The sequence below is a fragment of the Chlorocebus sabaeus genome, chromosome 26 (genome assembly GCF_047675955.1).
Source record: "Chlorocebus sabaeus isolate Y175 chromosome 26, mChlSab1.0.hap1, whole genome shotgun sequence".
NCBI lineage: Eukaryota > Metazoa > Chordata > Mammalia > Primates > Cercopithecidae > Chlorocebus > Chlorocebus sabaeus.
The window spans coordinates 51,410,113-51,424,054 of record NC_132929.1 but is presented as its reverse complement, the minus strand read 5'-3'; the positions used below and the strand labels follow the sequence as shown (position 1 = coordinate 51,424,054).

General features: G+C 43.4%; 1 protein-coding gene and 1 pseudogene across 2 annotated transcripts in view; both read left to right on the top strand.

Moving 5' to 3' along the window:
• The window catches only part of PTPN9 (protein tyrosine phosphatase non-receptor type 9), a 112,819-nt gene that overhangs the window by 57,395 nt on the left and 41,482 nt on the right, over positions 1-13,942 (top strand). For both annotated transcript variants that reach the window (XM_008015814.3, XM_073012340.1), the window contains exon 5: positions 4,839-4,944. In XM_008015814.3, coding sequence (XP_008014005.1) covers positions 4,839-4,944 — 106 coding nt within the window. The remainder of the gene's footprint in view (positions 1-4,838; positions 4,945-13,942) is intronic.
• Positions 5,119-12,318, top strand: LOC140710350 (small nuclear ribonucleoprotein F pseudogene; annotated as a pseudogene).

Sequence of the window (13,942 nt, the reverse complement as noted above, 5' to 3'; positions counted from 1 at the left end):
ACTCAAGCCCCAAGAAGTTTTTTACAGTCATCACATGTTAGTCCAGCTGGTTCTAAGATCCTGGTTTCTTCACTCTTGGGCAGAGTTATTTCTATCCTCTCATGCTGTTGTTCTGCTATTTCTTTTTCCCTGGTGCTTGCAATTTACAGTTTCTTACTGCTCTTGACATCTTTGGCTGGTCCTCTGGCTTAGAAGTCCTATATTGAGGCCAAGTGCATTGATTCATGCCTGTAATCCTAGCACTTTGGGAGGCTGAGACCGGCAGATTGTCTGAGCCCAGGAGTTTGAGACCAGCCCTGGGAAACATGATGAAACCACCCATTTCTTGAGGGCAGGGAACTTTCTTTTTAACATATATAATGGAAAATATCTGAATCTCTGTATGTAGAGAGAGAATAGTATCATGAACATCCACATATCCATCATCCATCTTCTTCAAAGTGATCTGTAACCATCTTGTTTCATTGGTAGCCTCTCATGGATCTCCTATCCTCAGTTTCTTTCTTTCCTTTTTTTTTTTTTTTTTGAGACTAGGTCTTGCTTTGTCACCCAGGCTGGAGTGCAGTAGCATGATTGTAGCTCACTGCAGCCTTGAACTCCTGGCCTTAAGTGATCCTCCCATCTTGGCCTCCCAAAATGCTGAGATTACAAGCATAAACCACTGCATCTGGCTTCTCAGTTTTTTAAAAACAAATGTCAGGGACTGTGTTTTAAACTTCTTGGTGTTTTCTGTAACATGTAGCTCAGGAATCAAACTCAGTAGGGAATCAGTCAGCTGTCATTGTAAATTTTTTTTTTTTTTGAGTCAGAGTCTCACTCTGTCCCCCAGGCTGGAGTGCAGTGGCGCTTTCTCAGCTCACTGCAAGCTCCGCTTCCCAGATTCATGCCATTCTCCTGCCTCAGCCTCCTGAGTAGCTGGGACTACAGCGCTGGCTACCATGCCCAGCTAATTTTTTTGTATTTTTAGTAGAGACAGGGTTTCACCATGTTAGTCAGGATGGTCTTGATCTCCTGACCTCATGATCCACCCAACTTGGCCTCCCAAAGTGCTGAGATTATAGGCGTGAGCCATCGCGCCCGGCCCATTGTAAATCTTAAACTGGGTGCAGTGGCTCATGCCTGTAATCCCAATGCTTTGGGAGGCCAGGTGAGAGGATCGCTTGAGTCCAGAAGTTCGAGACTAGCCTGGGCAACATAGCAAGACCTCGTCTCTACAAAAAGTTTAAAAATTAGCCAGCTGGGCATGGTGAAGTTTGCCTGTAGTCCCAGACACTCACAGAAGGCTGAACTGGGAGGATCACCTGAGCCCTGGGAGGTTGAGGCTGCAGTAAGCCATATTGTGCCAGTGCACTACAGCATGGGTGACAGAGCAAAATGTTGTCTTAAAATATATATATATTCTGGTGGCTCATGCCTGTAGTCCCAGCACTTTGGGAGTCTAAGGGGTTGGATCTCCTGAAGTCAGGAGTTTGAGACCAGCCTGGCCAATATGGTGAAATCCCATGTCTACTAAAAATACAAAAAATTAGCTGGGCGTGGTGATGGGTGCCTGTAATCCCAGCTACTCAGGAGGCTGAGACAGGAGAATCGCTTGAACTGGGGCGGAGGTTGCAGTGAGCAGAGATCACGCTATTGCACTTCAGCCTGGGCAACAAGAGCGAAACTCTGTCTCAAAGAAAAAAAAAGTGTGTGTGTGTGTATATATATATATGTAATATATACACACATATATAAACACATACACATCTATCTGTCTGTCTGTCTATTCTATACCCTAAAGTGTAAAAATCTTACTGCATTCATGTTTTATGTGCCTTCACAGGATGAGCACTTTGATCTGGGAATATAGAACCTGGATCATTCATTATGCATCCAAGCTTCTTTTTCTTAAATTCTCTTTGCCCCCTTACTGACTTGTTTTTGTTTTAGTCCCCTGCCACAAGCTGGAGTCATGAGCGGAGAGCCCATAAGTTGAATTTGACCCTTTAGGAGCTCATGGAGAAATAGAAAGTATCTAGATCTGGATAGCCTATTCAATAATTGTGCCACACATTTTCTTTGTTTCTTTCTTTTTATTTAAGAGACAGGGTCTCACTCTGTTGCTCGGGCTGAAGTGCAGTTGCATCATCATAACTCACAGTAGCCTCAACTCCTAGGCTCAAATGATCCTCCTGCCTCTGTCTCCCAAGGAGCTGGGACCACAGGCACGTACTACTAAACTTGTTCAATTTAAAAATTGTTTTGTAGAGATGCAGTTTCACTCTGTTGATCAGGCTCGTTTCAAACTCCTGACCTCAAGCAGTCTTCACATCTCAGTCTCCCAAAGTGCTGAGATTACAGGTGTGAGTCACTGCACCTGTCCTGTGCCACACATTTTAACAGCATCTTGGATCTTTGTGGATCATAGTCTCTCTTGGGTTGTGAAAAAGGAGTCAAGGGTAAGGCGCAGTGACTCATACCTGTAATCCCAGCACTTTGGGAGGCTGAGTTGGGTGGATCACTTGAGGTCAGGAGCTTGGGACCAGCCTGGGCAACATAATGAAACCCCATCTCTACTAAAAATTTAAAAATAAGTAAATAAATAAGAAAAAGGAGTAAAGATTTAACACTAATGTAACACATTAGGTGCCAGTTGAAACCAAGTCTGCTGGAGAAACTTTCATGTACCTCAGAATTAGACATTTTTGAAATGTTAGCTCATGGGCGGGTGCTTCTGCCTTGGAATTTGTTAAAGGGATGAAGATATGGAGGTTCCCAGGAGGTGCTGGTGCAAAAATAGTAAGATACAAAATAACTTTGAGACTGGGCTTGGTGGCTCACGCCTGTAATCCCAACATCGGAGGCCGATGTGGGTGGATCACCTAAGGTCAGGAGTTCAAGACCAGCCTGGCCAACATGGCGAAACCCTGTCTCTACTAAAAATACATTAGCCAAGTGTGGTGGTGCATGCCTGTAGTCCCAGCTACTCGGGAGGCTGAGGCAGAAGAATTGCTTGAACCCGGTCGGCGGAGGTTGCAGTGAGCCGGGATCGTGCCATTGCACTCCAGCCTGGGTGACAAGAGTGAAACTCTGTCTCAAAACAAAAAACAATAACTTTGAGATTTCAGGAATGTATTTTGTGCCAAACATTTTCTCAATTCTAAATAGATGTGAAAACTGTTGCTGTCATCTGTGAGTAGTCCAATCAAATAATTTATTCCTAATGACCATTTGGGTCTGCAAATCATATATACGTACGAATCTGGCTTGGTGGAAGAGTACCTCTTTGAGAAATCTTTATAAATCTGGGAAATTGGACTGAGGAATACTTTCTATATCTTCAAATGTTCCTAATTTTGGTCTGGGAATAGGCTTACTTTTTTTTTTTTCCCCCCTGAGATGGAGTCTCACTCTGTTGCCCCGGCTGGGGTGCAGTGGTACAGTCTCAACTCACTGCAACCTCTGCCTCTTGGGCTCAGGCAATTCTCCTGCCTCAGCCTCCTGAGTAGTTGGGATTACAGGCATGTGCCACCATACCCGGCTAATTTTGTATTTTTTGTGGAAATGGGGCTTCACCATATTGGTCAGTCTGGTCTCGAACTCCTGACCTCAGGTGATCCATCTGCTTCTGCCTCCCAAAGTGTGGGGATTACAGGTGTGAGCCACCATACCCGGCCATGGCTTACTATTAATACCTGTTAATCTACTTTTTTTTCCTTCCTTTCCCTTTTTTTTTTTTTTTTTTTTTTTTTTTTTTAAATAGAGTCATGGTCTTGCCATGTTGCCCAGGCTGGTCTTGAACTCCTGGGTTCAAGCGATCTGGCTGCCTTGGCTTCCCAAAGTGCTAGGATTAGAGGCATGAGCCACTGCGCCCAGCCTTACTTTTTCTTAAGATAAGATCTCACTCTGTCTCCCAGGCTGGAGTGCAGTGGCATGATCTCACTGCAGCCTCGACCTCCTCACTCAAGCGACCCTCCCACCTCAGCCTCCTGGGTAGCTGGGACTATACGTACAAGTCACTACATGATGAGGTATTGTCATGTTGCCCAGCCTGGTCTCAAATTCCTGGGCTCAAGCTATCCGCCCTCCTTAGCCGTCCAAAGTACTGAGGCTACAGGCATGAGCCACCATGCCGCCTTAATCTACTTTTTAGGAATGCTTTCCAAAGGCCATTTATGGGTTTGTTGTCTTCCTCCATTGGGTCGTAAGAGACAAATTTACTATCAATGAGCTTAGAGGCATTCTTGTTCTACAGTTTTCCATAGGTCTGAAATATTTTCTTAGAGATGGGCTTCCAGTCTACTGAATTACAATTCAGTGACCATTTATTTTTAAGGGCTGTGCTAGGGACTATTGGGTGTAATGAGTTGAACAACAAGTTCTTGTCCTTTACGACAGAATCAGATGGCTACACAGAGTATATTAAGGCCACAAGAAAAATCCACAGAAAGATTTATGGGGCTTTAAAGGAAAAAATGATCGGTAGCATATTTGATTACAGTTACGAGGGAGACTTTCATGGAAGAGGAAACTTTGGGGTTGAGTACGGAATATGTTACAGGATTTGGGTAGGTAGATTCAGAGGGGTGGGAGAAAACAGTTCAGATTTTGATAACTTAGTTGTTGTAGATCATTCTCAACCTACGAGTTTGGCATTTGGTAAATCTGGATAAATCTGCCTTAATAAACATAGCAGATATAAAAGATAAGAGATCTTTTTGTAAGACCAATGTGCAGTCAGGCAGTTGTTTTGATCCTAGATGTTTCATACTCATGGGTTTTGTTTTGGCATTAGGCTTTCAACCTGCCTCATCCATTTTCTTACTTACAAATGTTTTTGTTCAATGGTTGATTTACAGCTTTGAAACTCAGAGGAATGGACTCGTGTTTATCTATGACATGTGTGGTTCCAATTATGCCAACTTTGAGCTGGATCTTGGCAAGAAAGTCCTAAACCTACTGAAGGTAAGGCTATGGAGGGCCCTCTCAACTTTCCTTCAATGCTTGGGATTTTTTTTTTTTTTTTTTTTTTTTAATTCTTTGGGATAAGATTTAGGAAAGATGCAAACTTCAGAAATTATGTTCAATGTAAAGGCCATCTGTAAATGATGACTACTATCTGCTTCCATAGAGCAAGAAATGACCTTAAAAGTGAAGTGGGAGAAATTAAGGTAAAAAATGCACAGGAACGGCTGGGCATGGTGGCTCATGCCTGTAATCCCAGCACTTTGGGAGGCCGAGGTGGGTGGATCATGAGGTCAAGAGATCAAGGCCATCTTGGCCAACATGGTGAAACTCTGTCTCTACTAAAAACACAAAAATTAGCTGGGCATGGTGGCGTCTGCCTGTAGTCCCAGCTACTTGGGAGACTGAGGCAGGAGAATCGCTCAAACCTGGGAAGCAGAGGTTGCAGTGAGCGGAGATCGCGCCACTGCGATCTCGCGACAGAGTGAGTCTGGCAACAGAGTGAGACTTCGTCTCCAAAAAAAAAAATGCACAGGAACATTCTGAGTCATAAAAGTGGAATGGGCCGGGTGCCCTGACTCACTTCTGTAATCCCAGCACTTTGGGAGGCTAAGGCACACTTATGTGTATAAGGTGTATATGAAACATACATAAATTTAGGCTGAGTGCGGCTCACGCCTATAATCCCAGCACTTTGGGAGGCCAAGGCGGGTGGATCACGAGGTCAGGAGATCGAAACTATCCTGGCTAACACAGTGAAACCCCATCTCTAAAAAAAAAAATTAGCTGGGTGTGGTGGTGGGCGTGCCTGTAGTCCCAGCTACTCGGGAGGCTGAGGCAGGAGAATGGCATGAACTGGGGAGGTGGAGGTTGCAGTGAGCCAACATCGTGCCACTGCACTCCAGCCTGGGTGACAGAGCGAGACTCCGTCTCAAAAAAAAAAAAAAAAAAAAGAAACATACATAAATTTCCTGCTTAGACTTGGGTCCCATCCCTAAGATATCTCATTATGTATATGCAGATATTCTAAAATCTGAAAAAAATTCAAAATCTGAAACACTTCTAGTCCGAAGTATTTTGGATAAGGAATACCCAACCTGTGTTATGAATGGTGCTGTTATGAACATTCTTAAACATGTTTTCTGGTGCATATGTGTAAGAGGGTCTCTAGGGGAGTGTTTCTCAACCTTTTTTCATTGTTGCCTCACTAAGGAACCTTTTTCAGTATTTTTTTCCCCTAATAATTCCTCTTCTAATGAAATTTAAATACCATAGATATACTGCATATCTCTATGTACTCTTTAAAATTTATTTATATTTTATTTATTTTTTTTGCTCCTGTGGCCCAGGCTGGAGTGTGGTAGTGCAATGTCGGCTCACTGCCAACCTCCACCTCCTGGTTCAAGTGATTCTCCTGCCTCAGCCTCCTGAGTAGCTGGGATTATAGGCGCCCGCCACCACGCCTGGCCAATTTTTGTACTTTTGGTAGAGATGGGGTTTCTCCACGTTGGCCAGGCTGGTCTCAAACTCCTGACCACCGCCTCGGCCTCCCATAGTGCTGGGATTATAGGCGTGAGCCACCACGCCCAGCCTAAATTTATGTATGTTTCATATACACCTTATACACATAAGTGTGCCTCAGCCTCCCAAAGTGCTGGGATTACAGGAGTGAGTCAGGGCACCCAGCCCATTCCACTTTTATGACTCAGAATGTTCCTGTGCATTTTTTTTTTTTTTTTTTTTTTTGGAGACGAAGTCTCACTCTGTTGCCAGACAGGAGTGCAGTGGCGCCATCTCGGCTCACTGCAACCTCCGCTTCCCAGGTTTGAGTGATTCTCCTTATTTTTTAATAGAGGCAGAGTCTCGCTATGTTGCCCAGGGTGGTCTTGAATTCCTGGGCTCAAGTAGTACCACCTCCTTGGCCTCCCAAAGTGCTGGGATTATAGGTATTGGCCTCTGTGCCTGGCCTCTTTATGTACTCTGTATACATAAAAAGAGTAAGATTTTTTTTCCCCCCCCTGAGATGGAGTCTCGCACTGTCGCCCAGGCTGGAGTGCAGTGGCATGATCTCGGCTCACTGCAAGCCCCGCCTCCCAGGTTCACGCCACTCTCCTGCCTCCGCCTCCCGAGTAGCTGGGACTACAGGTGTACACCCCCACGCCCGGTTAATTTTTTTGTAGTTTTGGTAGACAGGGTTTCACCGTGTTAGCCAGGATGGTCTCAATTTCCTGACCTCGTGATCTGCCCGCCTCGGCTTCCCAAAGTGCTGGGATTACAGGCGTGAGCCACCGCACCCGGCCTGATTTCTTTTTTTTTTTTCTGGCTCACCTCACCCTGTTCTCCTACTAATTTTACCCCTTTGGTGAGGTGATATCTCCCCTATTGAGAATGCATGCTCTAGGGTATACACCTAGGAGTGGATTGTTTGGTCCTAAAGTCTATGAAGATTTAACGTTATAAGACAATGTCAAACTGTGTTTCAAAGTGGTCGTACCCCCTTGCCATGTGTAATGATTTCCGTTGGTCTACATCCTCTTCGGCACTTACTAATGTCAGATTTCTTAATTTTTTTCTCAATCAAATGGATATGAAATGGTATCTTGTGGTATAGCTTGCGTTTCTTTTATTAGTGAAATTAACTATCTCTTCATATATTTGTTAGCTGTATAATTTTTCTTCTTCTGTGAAATGTCTATTTATGATTTCTCCATTTAGGAATTAATAGTTTTTAATATATTATTGATTCTAATCCATAAAGATACATATATATAAACTGTCTCTTAATTTATAGCTTGTTTTTGCACTTTTTATGAAGTTCTTTGACTAACAGAGTTCCTTTTCTTTTTCTTTTTTTTTTTTTTGAGACCCAAGTCTTGCTCTGTTGCCAAAGCTGAGTGCAGTGGCACGATCTTGGCTCACTGCAACCTCTACCTCCTGGGTTCAAGCAGTTCTCATGCCTCAACCTCCTGAGTAGCTAGAATTACAGGCATGCGCCACCACACCCAACTAATTTTTGTATCTTTTGTAGAGATGGAGTTTCACCATAGTGCCTAGGCTGGTCTCAAGGTCTTGAGCTCAAGCAATCCAGCCACCTTGGCCTCCCAAAGTGTTGGGATTACACACGTGAACCACTGTGCCCGACCCACAGAACTTAGTTTCATGCAGTTTTTCAATATTCCAGCCCTTTTCATGGATGGGGTTACCATGCAACACTGGCAGTCTAACTAGGAAGAAATCGTTCCCAAGAAATCCAAAAGAAAAAAAAAAAAAAAAAAAGAGGAATTGTAGCTAGTATCTTCTAGCCTACTCTTTTTGCCACTTTTTTTTCATTTTGTTTTTTTTTTTTTTTGAGACAGAGTTTCGCTCCTTTTCCCATAATAGAGTGCAGTGGTGCTATCTCGGCTCACTGCAACCTCCTCCTCCCAGGTTCAAGCGATTTTCCTGCCTCAGCCTCCCAAGTAGTTGGGATTACAGGTACCTGTCACCACACCCAGCTAATTTTTGTATTTTTAGTGGAGACGGGATTTTGCCATGTTGGCCAGGCTAGACTCGATCTCCTTACCTCAAGTGATCCACCAGCCTTGACCTCCCAAAGTGCTAGGATTACAGACGTGAGCCACCGTGTCCAGCCCTTTTTGCCACTTTCAAAAGACTGATTCTTTTTTGTTGTTTGTTCTGAGACGGGGTGTCTCTCTGTCCCCTAGGCTGGAGTGCAATGGCGTGATCTCGGCTCACTGCAACCTCTGCCTCCTGGGTTCAAGTGATTCTCCTGCTTCAGCATCCTAAGTAGCTGGCATTAGAGGTGCCTACCACCACACTCGGCTAATTTTTAGTAGTGATGTGGTTTCACCATGTTGGCCAGGTTGGTCTCGAACTCCTGACCTAAAGTGATCCGCCCACCTTGGCCTCTCAAAGTGCTGGGATTACAGGTGTGAGCCACCATGCCCAGCCTCAAAAGACTGATTCTCAGTCTGACAGGTCACTCTGTTCTCTTCAGTTTTCCTTTAGTTCTACTGATTTGGGGAATCCCCAGCACTCCTCTACGGCGAATATACAGCATCTAGAACAAACTTCTCCAAAGGCCTCTTCACTGAAGTGTGATAAACTACTTTCATCTTTTCCTTCAAAGATGCAACAATTTATTTCAGGGCCTAAATGTCCAAGGTCCTTTTAACCACCAAATCAAAAACCATTCTAGGGAAACACCTGTTATTTCCACAAAATGATAAATAGAAAATAGAAGCTATTACATCTGTTTTTTCAGAGCAAAGAATTACAGACCTGGGCCTAGTCCATTTACATGACTGTCTGGGGGTACCTGCTGCAGTCACGAGGGATGGGTGGCAGCTTGGTCAGTGGAGAATAGCCTGCAGCATTCTCCTGTGGTTATAAAGGATTTACCCCTCAATCCCAAACCTTTCCTGAAGGGATTAACAGAAAAGCCAGTGATGGTGAAACTTAAGTGGGGAATGGATTACAAAGGCTAACTGGTATCCGTAGATGAACCAGATCTATAGATGTATCTATATGAACATGTAGCTTGCAAATACAGAAGAATACATAGTTGGGGTATTGTCTGGACATCTGGATGAAGTTTTACTAAACTATAATAATGTCCTTTGTCTCAGAGGTGTGGAAGAGGAAGAGGATGGGAAAATGAGAGAATAGCATCTTTTCTGGGGGATTTTTAAAATATATATTTCTAGACAATAAAAATTTGTTTGTTTTTCAAATAAATAAATGACTCTATAGCACCCTCATATACTGTCAGTTCAGTAAGTTGTTAACACCTTTTGGAAGGCATCTGGCATTATAAATCCTTAAAAATGCACATACCCTTTGATCAGTTGTATTTCTGAGATTATATGCTAAGGAAACAATCAGGAAAACAAAGATTTATAAAAAGAGCATTTACTGCATATTTATTTTAGATAATTAAAAATAATACCTTAAGCTGACTCCAGTGACTTAAATCTATAATCAGCCCTTTGGGAGTTTGAGGTGGGAGAATTGCCTAAGGCAAGGGGTTCAGGACCAGTCTAGGCCACATAGCAAGACCCTGACTGTACAAAATTTAGCTGCATGTGGTGGTATGTGCTTATTGTCCCAGCTACCCAGGAGGCTGAGGCAGGAGGATCACTTGAGCCCAGGATATGAGGCTTCAGTGAGCTATGATCATATGATTGCATTCCAGCCCAGTTGATAACACCCTGTCTTTAAAAAAAAAAAAAAAAAGAATATTCATAATCTTTAGCCAAATAATCCCAGTCTTAGAAACAGCTTCTTAAAATAATTTAAAAGGAGGCTGGGTACAGTGACTTATGCCTGTAATCCCAGCACTTTGAAAGGCCGAGATGGGCGGATCACTTGAGGCCAGGAGTTCAAGACCAGCCTGGCCAACATGGTGAAAGGTCATCTCTGCTAAAAATACAAAAAAGTTAGCCAGGCATGATGGTGCACACCTGTAATCCCAGCTACTCGGGAAGCTGAGGCAGGAGAATTGGTTGAACCCTTGAGCAGATATCGTGCCACTGCACTCCAGCTTGGGTGACCATGTGAGACTGAAAAAAAAAAAAAAAGAAAATGAGTTTCAAAAAAGAATGAAAAGGAAAAGATAAAATGAGCATATCAGGATTATTTAGGCCTGAAAACAAACTGAATAATCAGAATGATGGTTACATGGTTAATTAAATTACCTGTGTCATATTTATTCCCCCGGATATTGTGACTTTGTTAAAACTGACAAATAGAAAGTCTAAGTTGGGGAAAGGAGGGACTTTTTAATATGTAAAGGTGGAAAACAAAACAGCTACCCATATAGAAAAAAATGTCAGATTCCTACATCTCATACTATGTTCAAAAATCAACTTCAGATAGATTAAAGTCTTAAATAGCAAAAACAGGCCAGGCGTGGGGCCTCACACCTGGAATCCCAACACTGGGAGGCTAAGGCAGGCAGATTGCTTGAGCCCAGTAGTTTGAAGCCAGCCTGGGCAACACGATGAAACCACTTGTAGTTTTATTCTACAAAAATACAAAAATTAGGCATGGTGGCACATTCTACTTGTGAGGCTGAGGTAGGAGGGTCACTTTGAACCTGGGAGGTCAAGGCTATGGTGAGCCATGATGGTGCCACTGTACTCCAGCCTGGGCAACAGAGTGAGACCTTATCTCAAAAAAAACAAAAGGACAAAAACAAAAGTTTAAATTTTTAAAAGAAAATATCTCCTCAAATGGACAAGTGGAAACAACCAATGTGCACAAGTGGAAACAACTCAAATGTCCATCAACGGATTAATAGATAAGAAAAATGTGGTATATTTATGAGGAAATATTATTCAGCCTTAGAAAGCAATGTAATTCTGAGACATGCTACAATATGGATTAACCTTGAAAACATTATGCTAAGTAGGATAAACAAGACAAAAAAGGACAACTATAGTAGGATTCCAATAATATGAGGACCAAAAATATGCAAATTCATAGAGACAGAAAGTAGAACCAAGGTTACTAGGGATTAGGGGAAGAAGGGAATAGGGATATGTTGTTTAATGGGTATAGGGTTTTTGTTTGTGATGATGAAATAGTTCTGAAAATGAATAGTGGTGATGGCTGCATTGTGAACATACTTAATGCCAATAATTGTACACTTAATATGTTTTAAAAGGTCAATTTTGTTGTGCATATTTTACAATAAGAAACCAACTTAGAAAAATTAATACACATGGTGGAATCAGTGGTAGAGCAGTAAAAAAAAAAAAATAGTACTTTTTCTGACATTAAAATAGAAAAGGATTTAAGACACAAAATACATTAACAAGAAAAGAAAACATTTAACCATATTAAAATTAAGAACTTGGCCGGGCGCGATGGCTCAAGCCTGTAATCCCAGCACTTTGGGAGGCCGAGACGGGCGGATCACGAGGTCAGGAGATCGAGACCATCCTGGCTAACACGGTGAAACCCCGTCTCTACTAAAATACAAAAAAAAATTAACCGGGCGAGGTGGCGGGCGCCTGTACTCCCAGCTACTTGGGAGGCTGAGGCAGGAGAATGGCGTGAACCCGGGAGGCGGGGCTTGCAGTGAGCTGAGATCCGGCCACTGCACTCCAGCCTGGGCAACAGAGCCAGACTCCGTCTCAAAAAAAAAAAAAAAAGAAAAGGATTTAAGACACAAAATACACTAACCAGAAAAGAAAACATTTAACCATATTAAAGTTAAGAACTTGGCCGGGCACGGTGGCTCAAGCCTGTAATCCCAGCACTTTGGGAGGCTGAGACGGGCGGATCACGAGGTCAGGAGATCGAGACCATCCTGGCTAACATGGTGAAACCCTGTCTCTACTAAAAAATACAAAAAACTAGCCGGGCAAGGTGGCGGGCGCCTGTAGTCCCAGCTACTCGGGAGGCTGAGGTGGGAGAATGGCGTAAACCCGGGAGGCGGAGCTTGCAGTGAGCTGAGATCTGGCCACTGCACTCCAGCCTGGGTGACAGAGCGAGACTTCGTCTCAAAAAAAAAAAAAAAAAAAAAATTAAGAACTTCACGCCAGGAGCAGTGGCTCGATGCCTATATTCCCAGCACTCTGGGAGGCCAAGGCCAAGATAGGCAGATCACTTGAGGTCAGGAGTTTGAAACCAGCCGGCCAACATGGTGAAATTCTGTCTCTACTAAAAATACAAAAATTAGCCAAGTGTAGTGGCGCAGTCCCAGTTACTTGGGAGCCTGAGGTGGGAGGATCATTTGAGCCTGGGAGGTACAGGACGCAGTGAGCAGTGATTGTAGCACTGCACTCCAGCCTAGGCAACAGAGCAAGACCCTGTCTCAAAAACAAAACAAAACAAAAACCGGACAACCAACCAAACAAAAAAAAACTAAGCACTGTGGAGTAGGAATGAATGATTTTTTCATCTTTATATTATGTGTGGATGAGGGTATCTCCTTTTTTTAGATCTCGTTTGCCATAGTGCACATTAGATTATATTTATTGATTGGTAAATACATAGATGAACGAATAGATTAAAAAATGATTATGCATACATCAGACTGAATGAAAAGTTATGAAAGAGAAATTTTTTTAATTTTTAAATTTTTATTTATTTATTAATTATTATTGTTATTATTATTATTTTGAGATGGAGTTTTGCTCTTGTTGCCCAGGCTGGAGTGCAGTGGCGCAGTCTTGGCTTACTACAACCTCCACCTCCTAGGTTCAAGCGATTCTCCTGCCTCAGCCTCCCAAGTAGCAGGGATTACAAGCGCATGCCACCATGCCTGCCTAATCTTTGTATTTTTTTTTTTTTTTTTTTTTTTGAGGCGGAGTGTAGCTCTGTCGCCCAGGCTGGAGTGCAGTGGCCGGATCTCAGCTCACTGCAAGCTCCGCCTCCCGGGTTCACGCCATTCTCCGGCCTCAGCCTCCCGAGTAGCTGGGACTACAGGCGCCCGCCACCTCGCCCGGCTGGTTTTTTGTATTTTTTAGTAGAGACGGGGTTTCACCATGTTGGCCGGGCTGGTTTCAAACTCCTGACTTCAAGTGATCTGCCCGCCTCGGCTTCCAGAAGTGCTGGGATTACAGGCGTGAGCCACCATGCCCAGCCATATTGTTTTTTTTGAGACAGAGTTTCGCTCTTGTTGCCCAGGGTAAAGTGCAATGGCGTGATCTCAACTCACTGCAGCCTCTGCTTCCTGGGTTCAAGTGATTCTCCTGCCTCGGCCTTCTGAGTAGTTGGGATTACAGGTGTCTGCCACCACACCTGGCTAGTTTTGTATTTTTAGTACTGACAGGTTTTACCATGTTGGCGAGGCTGGTCTTGAACTCCTGACCTCCAGTGATCCACCCACCTCAGCCTCCCATAGTGCTGGGATTATAGGCATGAGCCACCACACTTGGCCGAGAAATGTTTAATGTTCAGTTTATTCATAATCTCATTTTTCCTTCATTTAGTAACAGAACTTTTTTAGGAGGCATATATGTATGTTGATGTGTGGTATGTGTAGTAT